Source organism: Sarcophilus harrisii, chromosome 4, assembly GCF_902635505.1.
Source record: "Sarcophilus harrisii chromosome 4, mSarHar1.11, whole genome shotgun sequence".
In the NCBI taxonomy this organism is placed as follows: domain Eukaryota; kingdom Metazoa; phylum Chordata; class Mammalia; order Dasyuromorphia; family Dasyuridae; genus Sarcophilus; species Sarcophilus harrisii.
The window spans coordinates 325,662,327-325,679,998 of NC_045429.1; the positions used below are offsets into that span (position 1 = coordinate 325,662,327).

The 17,672-nt window shown below is 37.1% G+C and overlaps 1 protein-coding gene across 1 annotated transcript in view; it reads right to left on the reverse strand.

Moving 5' to 3' along the window:
- The window catches only part of ITGB3 (integrin subunit beta 3), a 69,187-nt gene that overhangs the window by 28,765 nt on the left and 22,750 nt on the right, over nt 1-17,672 (reverse strand). The window contains exons 3-7 of the mRNA XM_023502477.2: nt 11,596-11,791; nt 7,431-7,683; nt 4,212-4,374; nt 3,261-3,422; nt 1,244-1,339 (exon numbers count right to left, since the gene is read on the reverse strand). Of these exons, the coding sequence (XP_023358245.1) occupies nt 1,244-1,339; nt 3,261-3,422; nt 4,212-4,374; nt 7,431-7,683; nt 11,596-11,791 (870 nt within the window). The remainder of the gene's footprint in view (nt 1-1,243; nt 1,340-3,260; nt 3,423-4,211; nt 4,375-7,430; nt 7,684-11,595; nt 11,792-17,672) is intronic.

Genomic DNA, 17,672 nt, shown 5'->3' on the forward strand with positions numbered 1-17,672 from the left:
ACTACTTGCTGTCTAGGGGAGGGGATGGAGGAAGGAAGGAAGAAAAACATAGAACACAAGGTTTTTATAAGGGCAAATGTTGAAAATGAGATTTGCATATATTCTGAAAACAAAAAGCTATTATTTAAAAAAACAAAATTTTTTAAAGGACCCCAAAACCCATATGCTTTTAAATTAGGTAGCCAGATGGTACAATAGATAGAGAACCAGTCTTGAAGTCAAGAGGACCTAAGTTCAAATTTAGCCTCACACACTTAACACTTCTTAGTTTTATGACTCTGGGAAAGTCACTGAACCCTAATAGCCTTGCCAAAAAATAAATAAAAAGGAAAAGCATATGCTTTCAATAGCGTAGGGAACTCCCAGTATGGAAATTCCTTCAACCAGTGCTGATTGACAACTTGTCCAGAAGTTGTTGTCTCAGAGAAAAGCCTGGAACACTGAGGGGCTAAGGACCTTCCTACTATCACCCAATTAGTGGGCCAAGACAGACCTTAAATCCAAGCCTTTATGACTCCAAAAGTAATCCTTTATCTACCATGCCATACTGCTTCTCCAATAGAAAGCAGCTAAAGTTATTCCCAACTTACAGACATTGAGGCTGCATCATAAGAGAGCAAAAGTGAGCACAAGCACAAGGTCACCCAAAGAATTAAGTAGCAAAACCAGGATTCAATGTTATATGCTTTCACTGTAGATCTCAGGGCTAGATCTTTCCTGACTTTCAGTCACTAGAAATGTGATGCCATTTTGCCTCTTCAGTGGCCTTCCCAACCATCCTCCCTTTACCTCTCCCAAATTATGCTCTGGAAGAGCTGTACCACTTACTCCCCATTACCTTACTCATTGACCAGGATGCCCACCATTCACTTTTGGTAGCCAATTAGAGAAAAGCCAAGCTCTGGGACCAGGGAAAGGGAGTTTCTAAAACTCCCCAATCCTTGAGGTTCAAGCTCCAAAGTTGGTATTCTTTGAGTCCTAGTTAGCATTCACTATGTAGAAATCACATCTTCAAGGACAGACACCCTAATGTCCTACCATCTGAACTACAGGAAGCCTAGAAGGCATTGATCAAGAAAACTTTGAACATGGAGCTACCATTTGGACACAGGAAATTTGTGTTCAAATACTACCATTGATACTGCAAGTCTCAGGAGCCTCTTCTATAAAATGGGGATAGTAGACACTGCACTACCTACCTCTCAGGGTTGTTGTGAGAATCAAATGAGACAAGGGGTATCACCTGATAGAGGCTGACCACACTTCGAGTCACTGCAAAGATTAAGTTGATATTCTTCTGTGATAGCTTCTCAGTCATCAGGGCTAAAGAGGGATAATCCTATTTAAAAAAAAAAAAAAAAAAAAAAAAAAAAAAAAAAGGATTTGTGAGTTAGTGAAAAGTTCCCCTGCAGATTAAAAGCATCCTCTCTTTTCATATTTCTATAGCCCAGATGATGGTTAAGTTGCTTTCATCCAGTGGTCCTAAAATCATTTCATTCTATGACTCCAGTGATATGACTTAAAAAGAAGAGCTTTCCTGAGTCAAATGCCATAAAGGGAGCTCAAAGAAAGACTGGGTAAGAAGGGCCAGGTCATTGATGCCAAAAGTAAACACCTCTGTTACCTCCTTAATGAAAGAATTCATGGAATCATAGTTTGAGAGCTGAAAGGAATTTTATACAAGTCATCTAGTTCAACTTCCTTACTTTACAGCTGAAAAAACTAAGCCTTTGAAGGTTTAAGTAATTTGTCTAATATCATACAGGTAAAAAGTATCAGAGGTAGGAATTTGAACAAACCTAGATCTTCCCTGCTCCAAGACCACTATTATCTACTACACCATGATGTGTGACTTCTTGGCTTTTGAGGTTCTCCACTATCTGATCCTAACTTACCTATTTTTATCATCACACCTTGGCTCATATAACTCACACATACACACCTGGAATGCTCCCCATACCTCTCTTTCATCTTAAGCCCCATCCTTCTCTGATCAATATATGTTGATCAATTGATTGGATTACCCTATATACAGTGGGAATAAAGTATAGTGATAATCATGGTGAGGAAGTTGACCTCTGAATTTCTGAAAGCAGGAAAGAATTTGAAGAGTTCAACTGGCCCCACCCTCCATCTTTAAGAAAGGAGATGATTAAACCACTCAGAATTAATGCTTGTCTAATTTCTTCTTCAAATTCTATACCTTTATTTAGTCTTCCAGTGTCACCCTAAAAGTCAGGAACTTATGTCCAACTGCAAACTCTATTGTACCTTTCATCTTATTTGAATGGACATAGGAAAAGATTATTCCATTTTGCTTATCTAAAAACTTCTTTAGAAATGAAGAAATGTACTACCTTTGTTTCACTGGAGAGGTGGAAGACTATGGATATGCAATGTTGTAACCATTTATGGTTAGAGTTACAGACAAAGTAGTTGTGTCAGTTGAGTTTGATTAACTGGTTTTCATAGCTTCAAAGGAAGGACTATGGGCTTTGGATGTTGGGTTATGGTGACATAACAGAAATAACAGAAGTAGAAAAAAAAAAGACACTGATTAAACTTTTTGAAACTAAATTAACAAATTAATAATAATACCTAGCAACTTTAGAAAGTTTTTAGAAAGAAATTAGAAAGCAACTTATATGTTATTTTGCTGGTTAGGTGCTGTTATTATCCCCAACTTACTGGAGAGGAAGCAGTGGTTCAAAGAGGATTAGGTCACACAGATAGTGTCTGAAGCAGGATTCAAATTCAGATCTTTCCAATTAAAAGTTCACACTCTATCGACTGTATTCCATAGGGAATACAATGGGGACAACTCAAAATATAAGAAAAGAAAGGAAGAGAGAAACAGGGAGAGAGAAGAAAGACAAAAAGAGAAAGAAGGGGATGAATGAAGGAAAGAAGGAAGAAGGAGAAAGAAATGAAATTTTAAAACCTTCATAGACTTGAAGACAGTTAATCACTCCTGAACCTTCCCTTCTCCAATCTAAAGAATCCATTTAATTTTAACCCAAAGGACCTGTTCTTTACCCTTTGTTCATTTCAGTGCTGCTCCAGTAAACCTTCTTCATTTTCTCTACTGTATTATCCCAACAAGGCATATTGTGCTAATTAAATAATAATGCATGCAGAAAAGAAAGGATAGCACATTAACTCCAATATTTTATTTGACTTTTAGTATGCCAAAATCAATAGAGGTGAGAGTGGGGTTGATGGTGAGGAGTGGAGACATAGGAGGGCTTGGGGGAACTCACCATAGTGGTGGAGGCAGAGTAGTGATTGTCACTGCCAATGTGGCATTCGCCATCATTGGGTTGAACAATTCCTGATAGCCTCCCATCCAAAGCAATGTGGGTCTTGGCATCAGTGGTGAACACCAACAAATGGGATGCATCATTCCGCCAGCCAATCTTTTCCTATAAAACAAAAACCAGTAAAGCCTCAGCTATGTTATAGGGAGATAATATAGTCCAATTACTCAGACCTGAATGAAGAATACTGATGGAGATTTATAAGGAACAACTAAAATAATGTTATAGTACTTTAGGAATTAAAATTAATTTAAATATAAATAGTAAACAAGTTTGGTTATTTTAATGAACAAGCATTAATAAAACATCTAGAGAGGAAAAGTGAAGGGGAGAGAAGAGAGAGGAAAAAAGACTAGAAAACTCCTAGAGAATAACCTTTTTCCATATTTACAACTATTCTATCCAACACTAGTACCTTCTCCCAATATTCTTTCTTCCCTCCCAAGAAAATTATATAAGAGCTAAGAGTTCCCTACATCCAAATTAGGCTCCAAAAATAACATACATATCTATGCTGATCTGTGATGATAACTAAATATCCACCAAGCATGGCTGTTATGCTCAAGTCCTCAGAGGCACTTCCTACAGATTTTGATAGGTGCAGAATATTCTCATCACCTATTCTAATGGTAAACCAATACCAAGCATAATTTTAGGTTAGATTCAATGAAATTTGGAAAATTCTTTTTCCAAAACAACTGAGAGTGAGGATCAGATCATACCCCATGAGGTATTCAGAGAGGCTCAGGAGAGTAGTTTGAACAGTAACATTTCATGTATGTCTTCAGCCCCATCCATATCAACCATCTTGAGCTCTGTTCTGTACCAGAGACTCTTCCTCCCCAATATGCACTGCCAGTTGCTCAGTCCTTAGCCCACAGTCCCCACACTCACATCACAGACTGTAGCTTGTATTATGGCATCAAATCCACCTTCTGGGGCATCCCGGTTCCTGGATACATTCTGCTTTCTCACTTCCTCATTGAAGCGTGTCACCTGATCCGTCAAAGTCAACACATGCTTGTAGCCAAACATAGGTAAGCAGGTTGTCTTCATTCTAGGGAAGGATAGAGCACTTTTCAGGTAATTATTCCTCAAAGGAAAGGCTATACAGTAGAAACAGGGTATATAGCCACAAATATTTGGGTAATTCAGGTCTCAAAACACTCATATTTGACGAAATGATCCAAGTTTCCATTAAACTTGTGTGTAGACCATTAGCTAACTATACTCTTAAAGAAAAAAAAATTACCAACTGATTAATGGAGAATACATAACTGTAAATGAATAAATTATGCCTTGGTCAGTTCTTCTGTTCTTAATAATTTGCTCATTTAACTGATGGCTCCTGTCTATTTAAAGGAGGCTAAGCACACAGAAAGCATATATTACAGTCATACAAACATGAGTGAATACAAGCTAACATTTTCTTTTTTTCTTTTATTTTTTAATTAAAACTTTTTAGTTTCAAAATGCATAGATATGCACAGATAATTTTCAACATTCACTCATACAAAACCTTGTGTTCCAAATTTTTCCTTCTCTTCTCCCTACCTTCTCCCCCAGACAGCAAGTAATCCATGTTTAATATGTACAATTCTTTTATACAAATTTCCATAATTATTATGCTGCATAAGAAAAATCAAATCAAAAAGGAAAAAAATTAGAAAGAAAATAAAATTTAAGCAAACAATAACAAAAAGAGTGAAGATACTATATTGTGATCTACATTCAGTTCTCACAGTTTTCTCCCCTGGGTGTAGATGGCTCTCTTCATCACAAGATCAGTAGAACTGGCCTGAATCATCTCATTGTTGAAAAGAAACACATCCATCAGAATTGATCATCTTATAATCTTTCTGTTGCTGTGTACAATGTTTTCCTGGTTCTACTCGCTTTGCTTAGTATCAGTTCATGTAAGTCTCTCCGGACCTCTCTGAAATCATCTTGATAGTCATTTCTTACAGAACAATAATATTCCATAACATTTATATACCATAACTTATTCAGCCATTCTCCAGTTGATGGGCATCCACTCACTTTCCAGTTTCTTCCCACTACAAAAAAGACTGCTACAAACATTTTTGCATATGTGAGTCCCTTTTCCAACATTATGATCAGTTTTGGGATACAGGCCCAGTAAAGGCATTGTTGGATCAAAGGGTATACAAAGTTTACAAGCCAACATTTTCACTGTCAAGTTCCATAAACGTTATTTAGTTGTGCTAATAGCCTCTAAAGTGGACAGCAGTCATCAGTTAAATATTACAGTAGGGTTTTGAACCAAAGTATCAACAACAAGCACAGTTTACTAACTGCAGATCAAATGAAATAATACACATAAAGCACTTTCTAAAGTGTCCACTATTATTATTGTTGTCATTATTATTGCTGACTGTTGATGAATATTTGCTTGTGCTGAAAAAAGGTCAAGTGACTTCACTTGCACCTCACTTTTCTCATTTTAAAATGAGGTTAATATGATGTATTTGACTCTTTTCAGCAATGAGGTGATTTAAGCAATTTCAATAGACTTATGATGAAAAGTGCCATCCACATTCCCAGAGAGAACCATGGAGACTGAATGTGGATCAAAGCATAATGTTTTCACCTTTTTTAGTTGGTTGGTTGGTTGTTTTTTTTTTCCTTTCTTGTGTTTTTTTATTCCTTTTCATATGATTTTTTTTTTGCTCAGCATGACAAATATGGAAATATGTCTACAAGAATTGCATACATTTAAACTATACCAGATTGCTTGTTGTTTTGAGGAAAGGGAAGGAAAAAATGAGAGGAAAGGGAGAAATATTAGGAACACAAGGTTTTACGAAGGTGAATATTGAAAACAATCTTTGCATGTCTTTGGAAAAATAAAAAGAATCCTTTAAACTCTGCCAGGCAGCCCTCTTTGTAGTGGCTAGAAACTGGAAACTGAATGGATACCCATCAGTTGGAGAATGGCTGAATAAATTGTGGTATATGAATATTATGGAATATTATTGTTCTGTAAGAAATGACCAACAGGATGATTTCAGAAAGGCCTGGAGAGACTTACATGAACTGATGCTGAGTGAAATGAACAGGACCAGGAGATCATTATATACTTCAACAACAATACTATATGATGACCAGTTCTGATGGACCTGGCCATCCTCAGCAACGAGATCAACCAAATCATTTCCAATGGAGCAGTAATGAACTGAACCAGCTACGCCCAGAGAAAGAACGCTGGGTGATGACTAAAAACCATTACATTGAACTCCCAATCCCTATATTTATGCCCACCTGCATTTTTGATTTCCTTCACAAGCTAATTGTACAATATTTCAGAGTCTGATTCTTTTTGTACAGCAAAATAACGGTTTGGTCATGTATACTTATTTTGTATCTAATTTATATTTTAATATATTAAACATCTACTGGTCATCCTGCCATCTAGGGGAGGGGGGGGGGGGGTAAGAGGTGAAAAATTGGAACAAGAGGTTTGGCAATTGTTAATGCTGTAAAGTTACCCATGCATATAACCTGTAAATAAAAGGCTATTAAATAAATAAATAAAATTTTAAAAAATAATTAAAAAATAAAATAAAATAAACTCTGCCAGGAAGTTAAAAGTTACACTGGATACAGTCTTACACCTGAAATCAGGAAGACCCAAGTTCAAATCCTGGCTTAAATGCTAGCTGTATCCCCCTGGGCAAATTACTTAGTGACCACCTCAGTTTCCTCCTCTCTAAAAGGAGATAATAATAATACCTACCTTCCCAGGGCTGTTGTTAGGATCAAATGAAATAACATGTACAGTAATTTGTAAACTATAGAAATACTAGCAGCTATTAGTAGTAGTAGTAGTAGCATAATCATTATTCTTAGGACACTGAAATTTCCTTTGATTTTCCACACTACCTTGCCTCCTTTCATTTGAAGATGAATAAAAGCATGTAGCACCTTTAATTGACTAGATCAGCCCAATTTCTCATATTGCATATGGCATAGTTCATATGACAAAGAGGAAAACTCCTGCCCTTGACCAACCAGAAAAGCTGCCCACAATTCCAAACACAGGAGTCACTCCCGTCTAGTGCTCTGTCCAACACCCCAGTGGCAGAGACTTACTCATAGCAAGGGTTTTTGAGGGCCTCCGGTGGAGAAATGTACATGTATGGGGATATGGGCTTGTCCACAAAGGCTCCAAAGCCTATGCGTAGGTTACTGGTAAGCTTGCGCATCTCGGAGGCAAGCTTAGTCCCCAGAGACTGGATTTTTTGCAGGTCATCCCGCATAGAGTTGGATAGATCCATCAAATAGTAGATGTCTACTGGGTAATCTTCCACCTGCCGCACTTGCACTGAGAAGGTCTGGGAATCATCTGGAATAGAGGGAGGCAGAAGTTTCAGTACAGTCTCCTAGGCATAGATAGTAACTGTAAGACAATGACTCTGGAACCCACTGGCTTTCCCTTTCAGTTCAGGGGCCATCTCTTTCCTAAAACCTTCCCAGATTGCCATCCTATTCTCCAGTTTTCATTACTAATGCTCTCATTCCCCCAAATGACTTTTAATTTTTAAGTCTGTGTCAGTTAATCAACAAGCAATTATCGAGCACCTGCTATATACCAGGCATTTTGGTAAGCACTAATTATACCCCCACCCCCCAAAAAAGGGCTAAAAATATTCTAGGCTTTCAAGGAACTTGTGGTGTAATGGGACCAGGATTGTCCTTCAATTCTGAGACTGTGACATTCCATGAGCCACAAATAATTCTATGAGATTAATAATTGCTATTAAATCAGCAATAGGTTTTTATAATGGGCATTTTGGAATTGTTGAAGCTAGGAAATATAGTACTTACAAGGTTAGATTTGGATAGAAATCCTGTCTCATGACATTTACTACCTATGTAATTCTAACAATTCACTTAACTTTTCAACCTCAGTTTCCTCATTTGTAAAATGGGGATGATAATAGCATTCATTTCAGTGTTTTTGTGAGAATCAAATGAAATAACATGTAAAGTCCTTTATAAATCTTAAAGAGCTATAGAAATGTTAGTGGTTATCATCATCATTATCATCATCATAATCAATAATGTTTTATTAAGCTCCAGACCCTGCACTAGGTGCTAGGAATACTGAGACAAAATTACTCGAGATGCTTTCAGACTAATGTAATGAGGGTTAGGGAATATATACATATATACACTTATATATGTGAGTATACATATGTGTGTGTGTATCTACATGGAGGGAGGAGAGAGAGACACACACAGAGAGAGACACAAAGAGAAAGAGAGACAGCAACAGAAAGGCAGAGACAAAGAAAGAATGGTGAGGAGAAATTTGCTTCAAGCATGGGGGAAAGCTGATGCATAAGCCCAGAGGAAGAAAATGGAGAGTCCTGAGAGAGAACATTAAAGCTAGCTTGGGGAGTCTAGGGGAAAGAAAGATTGAAAAGATAGGAGGAATTGTGAAGAGCTTTAAATATCAAACAGAGGAGCAGATATTTAATCCTAGAAGTAAAAGAGAGCCATGGGAGTTTATTGAACAGAGGGAGGTATCATAATGAGCCTGCTCTTTAGGAAAATCATTTTGGCAGTTATGTAGAGAAAGATTTAGAGTAGGAAAAGTAAGACAGAGAGCTCAATTAAGAGGCTGACAAAATAAGACAGCAAAGAGATGACAGGAGCCTGAACTAGGATGATGACTGCATGAATGGAGAGAAAAACACTGTGTTTCCAAATTACCTCGGACCAAATATTCTTTCTTTTATTCAATCCCAGACTCAGCTCATTGTCAGACATACTCACCAAACATGTAAACTCCTTGAGGGCAGACTTTTACTTTTGGTTTTGTTTTTGTATCTCCAATATAGTGTCTTAGACATTATAATTCCTTAATAAATGTCTTTTTTAATTAACCTGAATTGCTAAATCCTTCAAAAGCCTGTTCAAAATTGACCTCCTTCAGGAAGTCTTACCAAATTAGCATCCCTCTTTCAGAACATCCTATACTATGGTTTCTCTCAATATTCACAATGAGATTTTTTGTTGGATTCATTTGCACATTGTTTTCCCATTGATCTTTAATTAATTATTTGTTTTTGGCTCATCATAACGAAGAACTTTCTAATCATGAGGGTCATTTACCAATGGAAAGGATTGTCCTATGTGGGAATTGGGTGAACCACACTGACTCTATTTTCTGACTCAGTTCTGGAACTAGCTCAGTTCCTTTTCTGTCCAATTATGGGTTTAATCCAACTTTTATCTTGTGAGAAAACTTTATTTAATTATGAGAATTGGGGAAAAAAACTTTTATCTTTGTGTAACTGGGAAGCTGGACCATTTCTATCTGTTGCTTACAGACCCTTGGGATCTAGGTTATGCTGACCAGAAAATCAAGAGATTTTCTCACAATTATACATCTTAAGTAACCTATATGTCTTATCTGAGAAATGGCCCCATATTGGTCAGTTACTGTTTCTTTAATTGAATATTAACAATTGGAGAAAAGTTGTTGTTGTAGTTGTTCAGTACTTTCAGTCATGACCAATTCTTCATGACCCCATTTGGGGTTTTCTTGACTAAGATACTAGAGTGGTGAACCACTTCCTTCTTCATAGCAGGGAGTAGGACATCCCTTTTTATTATTTCAGGGAAATGCACCTAATTGCTCTTCCCCTCTCAACTTGGAAAGCCCCTGATCTTTCCTTCAATCAGAAATCAAATTACCTAATTTTACATTCTGGTTAATTGTAGGTTTTAATGGATTGGATTTATTTAATTGTTTTTAATCGATAAAAATCTATCACACTCTGTTAAAGGTCTTGTTTATAAATCATAGAGCCTGGATTGTTTCCTCAGTTGTTATCTACTTATAACGTAATATGATGTCTATCAGGCACCTTAAAGAGAAAAGATTCTTGCACTGGGTATGTACTAGACTAGCAGACATCTAATGTACTTTCCAATTCACATTTACCTTATTCCCTTTACTTTACCTTATTCTTTACAATTTACAAAGAAGTTACCCCCCCCCAATCTTGTGAGACAGATAATGCAAGCCATTTCATCTCCATTTTACAAAAGTGATAACTAAGATCCAGAGAGATTGACTTCTCCAGAGTCAAACAACTAGAAGTTCATGGAATTTAAACTCAGGTTTCTCCTCTCAGATAACTAGGTGACACAGTGGATGGAGTACCAGGCTTGGAGACAGGAATACATGAGTTCCAATAGGTATCACATGTTCCTGGGTAAATCCTTTAACCTATTTGCCTCAGTTTCCTCATCTGTAAAGGAAATAGCTAAAACCACTCCACTATCTTTGCAAAGAAAATCCCAAATAGGATCATGAAGAGATGGACATGACTGAGTGGTTGTCTGGAAGAGGAGGTGCAATTTGTTCAGTTACATTGTTAGAAATAGAGGAAGAGCTCAAATCTAAATTTACCTGATATCAAAGCCAGTATTCTTTTCCCTAAACCATGTTGCTTCTCCATGGTTTCAGTAAGTGCATATTGTTCCCTTAATGAAACTATAATTTCCCTGGGGACAGGGACCTTTTCTTTTCTTTCTTTGTACCTTGGCAGACCTGTAACATGATTCTGTACAATGCAACATTTCAATTAGATGCCTGATGAAGTATGATGTAACCAGATCTTTTATATGTGCTCTGTCCTCTTACTTATCCCTAAACACCCTCTGTTCTCTTCCTCATGTCTCAAGTCTTTCTTCGTCAGTCACTCTACATTCTTTTCTCCTTTACCCCCACTTTCCATTCTCCAGGCTCTGATTTTTCCTCTTTGTCCTGTTTATCACTAATGAGAGCCTAGAACCTGAGTCAAACAAGTCTAGATTATAAGCAGATTGAGAACAAGGATCGTGGTATCTATTTTGGGGACATCCTTGATTACCTGGCACATAGCTCCTTGGTACATTATTGATTTGATTAGAAAGTTAAACTCAGTGTTCACAAATGGGCAATATTAATCTCTATCCTGACCCCCCCCATTCCTCTACTTTGATATATCTTTATCCCTTATCCCCCATTTTCTCTGTCTTCATTCTTTCAACCCCAAATCTTTACTCCTCCATAATTCTTTACTTCCCCTCCAGCATACACCACTTCCAACCTACACATCTAATTTGCATCACTTGTATTACTGTATCCTACATATTCAATCCCTGTCACGAACCTTTTGGTTTGGGGAATTCACAGCCATCCATCCTGTGTCCACCTCCCCAGGATTTACTTGAATGGGGTGGGGACCCTATGTCTTACCTGGCCTCAGTCGAAGTTCAATCTTCTGGGGGCTGACTTGAGTGATCATGGAACTATCTCCAGAACCAGTATTACTGAGAGGTCTAGCTTCCAGAACAGTGATTTGACTGACCGGAAATTCAATGGATTCAGGTGCACATCCTTCTTTCAGTAGGTTCTCTTTCAGGTCACAGCGGGAAGGGCCTGGAGCCAGGTCCTAGAAGACAGAAGCCCCCAGACTCAAATTTTGGGCTAGAGTCAATGCTAATACTCTTCTTCTTTCAGAGATCTGCAGCAACCACTATTCTTGTCCAAGAGCTTTGAGTGTTTCAATAGACTTGGAATAGAAAATGCTATCTGTATCCAGATAAAGATTTATAGGAGACTGAATATGGACCAAATCATAGTATTTTCATCATTCTTGTTTGTTTGCTTGCTTGGTTTTTCTTTCTCATGTTTTTCCTCTTTTGGTCTGATTCTTCTTGCACAATATGACAAATATGGAAATATGTTTAAAAGGTTCACACATATTTAATCTATATTAGACTGTTTGCTTTCTTGAGGAGGGGATAGGTAAGAAAGGGAGGAAGAAAAATTTGGAGCACAAAATCTTACAAAAATGAGTGCTGAAAATTATCTTTACATGTATTTGGAAAAGCAAAATATTTTTGAAGTTTGAGTGTCCTCTAAGATGCACTAAAATACTTTAGAGGAGAATGAAATGAAAGAATAGATAAATTGAGGCAACAAAAGGCTACAGGAGATATTTGTACAAGAATGGGATTAAAAGAAAATAAATTTTCATCAGGAAGACACTTCAAATGTTATCTTGTCCAAAGAGTTCTTAAACTAGGCTTTGTGAATATTTTAGTATATGTATGTATATACATATATATTGATTGCTGTTTCAGTGAACTTTATTTCCCTTGTGACCCAATTTTTTTTCAAGTACCTAAGAATATTATTCTGAAAAAGGGTCTACAGACAACCAAAGAGGCCCACAATACCCCCAAAAAAAGAAAGAAAAAGAAAAAAGGCTAAGAACCTCTGATCTCATCCAATCTTGTTATTTCACAGATGAAAAGTCAAAGCAAAAAGATTCAGTGTCTTGTCCAAGATCATAAACATATGAAGAAGCAGAGGTGGAACTCTTGAACTCAAATTCATTGTTTTTTGGAAACATCTCTGCAGAATAGACTAACAGGGCTTCTTAAACTTTTTCTATTCACAATCCTTTTTTGCCTGAAAATTTTTTACATGATCCTGGGTATATAGTTATATAAAATAAATATACAAATCAAACATTTATTGATAATAAATCATAATTTTGTGACTCCACATAGTTGGGGAGTCTCATATCCATATGGGGTCTCAATCCACAGGTTAAGAAGTTGGGGGAGGGGGTAGAGTATTCTGCCTGAAGTTGGCTGTACACATGCATATCAGATCATCAATCTGAGGACCCAAGGAACTGAAAATCCTAATGCTCCCTTTTTTCTTCTCAAAGAGACAAACAGTACAATTATTCCACTTTTAGGCATCCTAACAAACACCCATTAAATCTTAAAGGAATCCTTTCCATGGCACATGTGCAATATATATGGGAATTTTTTTTGGTGGTAGGGAGGGGGGGAGAAGATACGCAAGTAGCATGGCTTATTAAAAAGGATGCTGCACTAGAAATCAAAAGACCAAAGCTGTAACTAGAACAAAACCACTAGGGCTTTGGTCCAGGACACCAACATAAGAACTTTCTTTGCACAGTAAGTTACTTATACCTCTTTTCCTTCTGGTCCACCCCAGGGTCTCATTGCTATATCACCCTTCTCCTTCAGTTACTTTCTTCTAGAAGTTGGAAGTGGAGGGAAAGTAAAAGATCATCAGCCATCCTACAAGAGCACAATATAGATTCTCTGGGACATAGCAGCCCTCTCTCTTGCTATCTTCTCCCAGAGCTAACTGTCCTCTGCTCTTCCATTTTCCTCTTTGAATTTATTATTAAAAAAAAGAATTTTTAGATATAGCTCTGGAAAAGATTCACATTCTAATAAAGGCTCTAGCACTAAATAGGCTAGTCAGTCCCTCTATCTGGACTCCAGTTTCTTCCCCTGTAAAATGAGGGGATACATCTCTAACGTCACTTCCAGTTCCCACATTCTTTGAATATGAGCCCAGATTATGGATGGGATCAATTCATGTGAACCAAATGCTAGCATGAGGATAACTGATTTAAAAACTGGAAAACCCCATCTATGACCTATTTTCCTATACAAACTGCCCTTCTTCTTTCCAAATCAGACAGCCATCTATCCCAGGATAAGATGCAGGATGGAATTGTGGACAGAGCTGGCCTTGGATTCAGGGGAAATTGAATTTGTCTTTCCTTTGGAACATATTGACCATTTGACGCTGGGCAAGGCATATAACCTTTCTGAATTTATTTGTAGTAAATATAGATAATAGCACCTAGGCATTTAGGTGGCAAAGTAGAAAAAACACTGGACCTGACCTCAGGAAGACTCATCTTCCTTAGTTCAAATATGACCTCACACTCTTCCTAGTTATATGACCCTGGGCAAGTCACTTTACCCTATTTGCCTCAGTTTCCTCATCTGTAAAAAAAGAGCTGGAGAAGGAAATAGCAAAACATTCCAGTATCTTTGCCAAGAAAACCCCAAATGAGATCATGAAGAATTGTATATGACTGAATAATAATAACAATAGCACTTACCTCACAGAATTGTAGCTGACATCAAAGGAGATAATGCCTGTAAAACACTTTGCAACTTTACAGCACTACTCAAATGCTGGCTATCATTTTTTATTATTGACATTATTGTTGTTATTATCATTATTAATTGCTTTCATAGGATGTCAATCTCATTAGCTTCTCTGTAGCATAAAGACCAATGTAGAGGAGCAGGAAAGTAAAGTAGGGAGAGCACTGGGAAAAGCCACATTGAGGAAGTCTGAGAACAAAATGACAACATCAATATTATATCTGTCAGGAGGAATGGGCAGAGTTCTTCCTCCAAAATGAATCCATAAATTGTTAAAATAAGAAACAACTTAAAGATCGCCTAATTTAATTCTGTTCATTTTACTGATGAAGGAACTGAGACCCACAAACATCTAGTAATTTGTCAAAGACCATTTGATAGTTACTGATAGTTATTCATAGGATCATAGGATTCAAGACTGGGAGAGGCCTTAGAGACTAGCTAGTCTTTTTTGTATCATAAACCCCTCTAACAGCCTAATGAAACCTATGGATCAGTTGCCTCAATAATATTTTTAAACCAAAGGAAAAAAAATTACAAAGAAAACTAATTAGATTTGACCAAAAGACCAAAATCACAAAAGAATAGGGCAGGACAGCACTGTCATCTCCTCTGGCCAACTTCCAGGGTACAATTGCTAAACCACCCTCTTCTTTAGCTACCTTCCCCCAGGGATGGGTGGTGGTGGTTAGGGACCATCAGCCATACTGCAAGGCTCAGGATAGGTTCCTATATTGAAATATAATTATCAAAATATTTTTTAAATCCAAGTTCATGGACCCCAAGTAAAGAATACCTAATCCAGATCAACTCACATTTTACAGATGAGGAAACAATAGTCTGGAGAGATTCAAGGATTAACCTAAGGTTATTCAGGATTTACTGGGATTCTATTCCATATTCTAGATTTGTTTGGTTTGTTTTTTTGAAAGGAAATTGGGGTTAAGTGACTTGCCTGAGATCTCACAATTAGTAAGTGTTAAATGTCTGAAACTGAATTTGAACTCAGGTCCTCCTGGCTCCAGGGCCAGTTCTCTATCCATTGTACCATCTAGTTGCCCCCCATGTCCTTTGACTATAAAGTCAGTTTCATTACCACACCATAGAATGTAGGATCCCAATGAACCCCCATTCACATTCTCTTCCCCCTCCTTCTAGTTAACAATGGCAAGAAATTGGGAGTGTGTTTTGTTTCCATAGAACTTTGCAAAGCCAAAATGTAGAAAAAAATGTAAAACTTTGACTATTTTACTTCTGATCTAAATCTATTTCTCTGGATTTCTGTGTCCATGAAAGCAAATATGGTCTTATTCAACTTTCTACTTTTTACCTTGTGCACCTCACACAGCATGTTGTACATAACAAGTGCTCCAAGAATGAAGAAGAGCAATGTAATTGTTAAAGTGCTAGAATTAAATAAATAAATATGTATGTGTATAAGCATATGTGTATGTGTGTGTGCGTGTGTGTGTGTGTGTGTCTGCCATTTACTATGTGACCACAGGATCCAGCAAAGGAGACCAAGAAGTGTTCAGAAAGATATAAGGAGAAACAGAAGACTGATGGTCCAAAAATCTGAAGAAAAAAAGAGTATCTAGGAGGAAAGGACAATCATTAATATCAATGCAAAGAGGTCAAGGAAAATGAGGATTGAGAAAAGGGAAGAAGATTTGGCAACTAAGAGATCATTCTTTGCCTGCTTGTTCTTTCCATTTCCTTTTCTTCTTTCATCTCTAGCATTTCTAGCACATTTTTAACCTCACCTTCTCATACAAAATGGAAGTGATCATATTTGAACTCCCTATTTCATAAATATGCTTGATTAAAATGCTTTAAATCCTATAGAAATAAATATTTTTTAAAAAGTTTTGTGTTAAATGAATAAATGGACTGAAGCCATCCACATCCAGAGAGAGAACCATGGAGAATGAATATGGATAAAAGCATAGTATTTTCACTTTTTTTTATTGTTGTTGTTTGCTTGTCTGTTTTTTTTTTTTTTCTTTCTCGTGTTTTTTTCCCTTTTGGTATGATTTTTTTTTTTTTGCTCAGCATGATGAATATGGAAATATGTTTAGAAGAATTGAACATGTTTAACTTATATTGGATTGCTTCCTGTCTTGGGGAGGAGGGGAGAGGGAGAAAGAGGGAGAAAAATTTTAAACACAAGGTTTTACAGGTGAATGTTGAAAGCTATTTTTGCATGTATTTGGGAAAATAAAAATAATGTTTTGTTTTGTTTTTTTTTTAAAGGACTGGGAATTATAGTTAGCACTGGGGCATGAGAAACAGGAACTAAAATGGCCCCAATTCAAATACCTTTCCCATGTGGCTAAATGAAGGAGTTTATTTTCCTTAACTAAACATAGTTGTAATGGGTTTTGTTTTTTCTTGCCTTTTCAGTGGGAGTGTTTCAGAGAGGGGAGTAGGAGAGAAAGAATTTGGAAGTGAAAATAAAATTGAGTTTAAAAAAAAAAAGGAAATACCCTCTCTAGCACTGAATGCCTAATGTATGAGACAAGAAGAATCCCCCTTCTAAATTCCATTATCTCTGACCCTAACCAGGACATGAGAGAATATTTCAGAGGTTATTTCAGCTTTGGGTACACATTCTCCTTTCAATGACCCTGCTTTTGGGGCCTGAAATATTCTCCCTCCTCATCTCTGCCTTTTTGGTATTCCTGTTTTCCTCAAAGACTCAGCTCAAATCTCCCTTCTTTAGGAGGCTTTTTTCCAGGTCCTCTCACTGCTAGTCTTTTTGATAATTCTTTCTAATTTATCTTAAATATATATAGGTGTTTTCACATAGCATCCTCATTAGATTGTGAACGCCATCAGGGTAGAGACTAGTTTTTTTTTTTTTTCTTTATTTCCCAGAACTTTAGCCCAGTGTCTGACACACTGTAAGCATTTAATAAATGCTTGCTGACTAACTGATAGCAAATTTCCTCTATCCCCCCTCTTTCAGCCCTGTTTCTATTTTTAAAAATGTCCACCTTATCAAAGACTCCAGCTGACCACAAGGTCCTAAAGGGAGAGAGTCTCATGCCAAAAAAGGCAAAAAATAGGTGAACCAGGGGGCAGATGGGAAAGGCTTTTTTCAGCTGCCTACTGGAGAGGGGTAGAGAAGGGAGAGACCAGGGAACATCAAGTCACAGTAAGCTGTGAGTTAGAAGGCCAGAAGGAGCAGTGTAGAATACAGTTATCCAGGAATTAGCCAGTTTCTCTTTCCAAAAGTAATAGTTTTTCAAGGAAGTGGAGCCAACGTGTTTGGCTCTACTGCTGGTCCTTATGGTTTGTTATGAATTTCCTCAGAGA